Source organism: Mustelus asterias, chromosome 8 (genome assembly GCF_964213995.1).
Source record: "Mustelus asterias chromosome 8, sMusAst1.hap1.1, whole genome shotgun sequence".
NCBI classification, from domain to species: Eukaryota; Metazoa; Chordata; class Chondrichthyes; order Carcharhiniformes; family Triakidae; genus Mustelus; species Mustelus asterias.
Genome location: NC_135808.1, coordinates 2,085,088 through 2,087,243, shown reverse-complemented (window position 1 = coordinate 2,087,243; position 2,156 = coordinate 2,085,088). Strand labels below are relative to the sequence as shown.

Sequence of the window (2,156 nt, the reverse complement as noted above, 5' to 3'; positions counted from 1 at the left end):
CGGCACCCCCTCAGCACTGCTGACAGTGCAGCAGCCCCTCAGCACTGCTGACAGTGCGGCAGCCCCTCAGCACTGCTGACAGTGCGGCAGCCCCTCAGCACTGCTGACAGTGCAGCACCCCCTCAGCACTGCTGACAGTGCGACACCCCCTCAGCACCGCTGACAGTGCGGCAGCCCCTCAGCACCGCTGACAGTGCGACAGCCCCTCAGCACCGCTGACAGTGCGGCAACCCCTCAGCACCGCTGACAGTGCGGCACCCCCTCAGCACTGCTGACAGTGCGGCACCCCCTCAGCACCGCTGACAGTGCAGCACCCCCTCAGCACCGCTGACAGTGCGACAGCCCCTCAGCACCGCTGACAGTGCGGCACCCCCTCAGCACCGCTGACAGTGCAGCACCCCCTCAGCACCGCTGACAGATTTCCTAAACTGAACCAGTCCCGTTAGGCTATGTTTGGCCCATATCTCTCTAAACCTTTCCTATCCATGTACTTGTCCAAATGTATTTTAAATGTTGTAACTGTAGCCGCCTCTTCCACCCCCTCTGGCAGCTCATTCCAAACACGCATCACCATCTGTGAAAAAGGTGCCCCTCAGGTCTGCTTTCCCCTCTCACCTTTAACCTACGCCCTCTAGTTTTGGACTCCCCTCCCCTGGGGGAAAAGACCCTGCTATTCACCTTATCTTTGCCCCTCATGATTTTAGAAACCTCTATAAAGTCACCCCTCATCGTCCTACGTCCCAATGAAAAAATGTCCCAGCCTATCCTGCCTCTCCTTAGAATTCAACTCTTCTGGTCCCGGTAACATCCTTGTAAATCCTTTTTTTCACCTTTTCCAGTTTAATAACATCCTTCCTATAGGAGGGTGACCAGAATTGTTCCACCCTTTCTCGATCAGACTGTCCTTTTCCAAAATATTTTTTTTGCGCCCTCCTCCCTCCAAATCCTGTCCCTTCGAGACTGTGATACAGACTCCTGCCCTCTCCCTCTGCTCACTGACCTGTTGCGGGATGTTGGGCTGGGTCCCACACCGGAGGTAGATGACCAGCAGAGTGGTGGTGGGCACAGATAGTGCCAGGGTCAGTAAGACAGTGCAGAGTACAGTGGCCAGGCTGGAACCTTCACCGTTCGCTCCCTTCTCTGAAGCAGACATCCTCCTACGTTCTCAACTTGTCTTCTGATGCCCGTGGGGGGGATCCGACTTTCGAAATCCTCTCAGAGATGCAAGGTCCACACACACACACCAACCACACAAAGTGACACTGCGATGGTAATGACAGTGAGTCATTCACAGTGTGAATCTTCTGGGACACTGACGTCAGAGAGTCCTTTACAAAGTGACTTCCCTCTGTCTCTCAGCTGTGTTTCTGTGCTGACACAGCGCTGGGACGGTTAGACACTCTGTAACCCCTCTCTCAGCTGTGTTTCTGTGCTGACATAGCACTGGGAGGGGTCGACACACTGGAACTCCTCTCTCAGCTGTGTTGCTGTACTGATACAGCGCTGGGAGGGTTAGATACTGTAACTCCTCTCTCAATGTCCTCTCTCTCTCAGTGCCCTCTCTCTCTCAGTGCCCTCTCTCTCTCAGTGCCCTCTCTCTCTCAGTGCCCTCTCTCTCTCAGTGCCCTCTCTCTCTCAGTGCCCTCTCTCTCTCAGTGCCCTCTCTCTCTCAGTGCCCTCTCTCTCTCAGTGCCCTCTCTCTCTCAGTGCCCTCTCTCTCTCAATGCCCTCTCTCTCTCAGTGCCCTCTCTCTCTCAGTGCCCTCTCTCTCTCAGTGCCCTCTCTCTCTCAATGCCCTCTCTCTCTCAGTGTCCTCTCTCTCTCAATGCCCTCTCTCTCTCAATGCCCTCTCTCTCTCAATGCCCTCTCTCTCTCAGTGCCCTCTCTCTCTCAATGCCCTCTCTCTCTCAGTGCCCTCTCTCTCTCAGTGCCCTCTCTCTCTCAGTGCCCTCTCTCTCTCAGTGCCCTCTCTCTCTCAGTGCCCTCTCTCTCTCAGTGCCCTCTCTCTCTCAGTGCCCTCTCTCTCTCAGTGCCCTCTCTCTCTCAGTGCCCTCTCTCTCTCAATGCCCTCTCTCTCTCAGTGCCCTCTCTCTCTCAGTGCCCTCTCTCTCTCAGTGCCCTCTCTCTCTCAGTGCCCTCTCTCTCTCAGTGCCCTC

General features: G+C 55.6%; 1 protein-coding gene across 1 annotated transcript in view; it reads right to left on the bottom strand.

Moving 5' to 3' along the window:
- LOC144497619 (lymphotoxin-beta-like) overlaps window positions 1-1,288 on the bottom strand; it is a 29,183-nt gene extending 27,895 nt beyond the window's left edge. The window contains exon 1 of the mRNA XM_078219060.1: window positions 1,001-1,288. Within this exon, the coding sequence (XP_078075186.1) occupies window positions 1,001-1,153 (153 nt within the window). The 5' untranslated portion in view covers window positions 1,154-1,288. The remainder of the gene's footprint in view (window positions 1-1,000) is intronic.
- Between the last annotated feature and the right edge of the window lie 868 nt (window positions 1,289-2,156).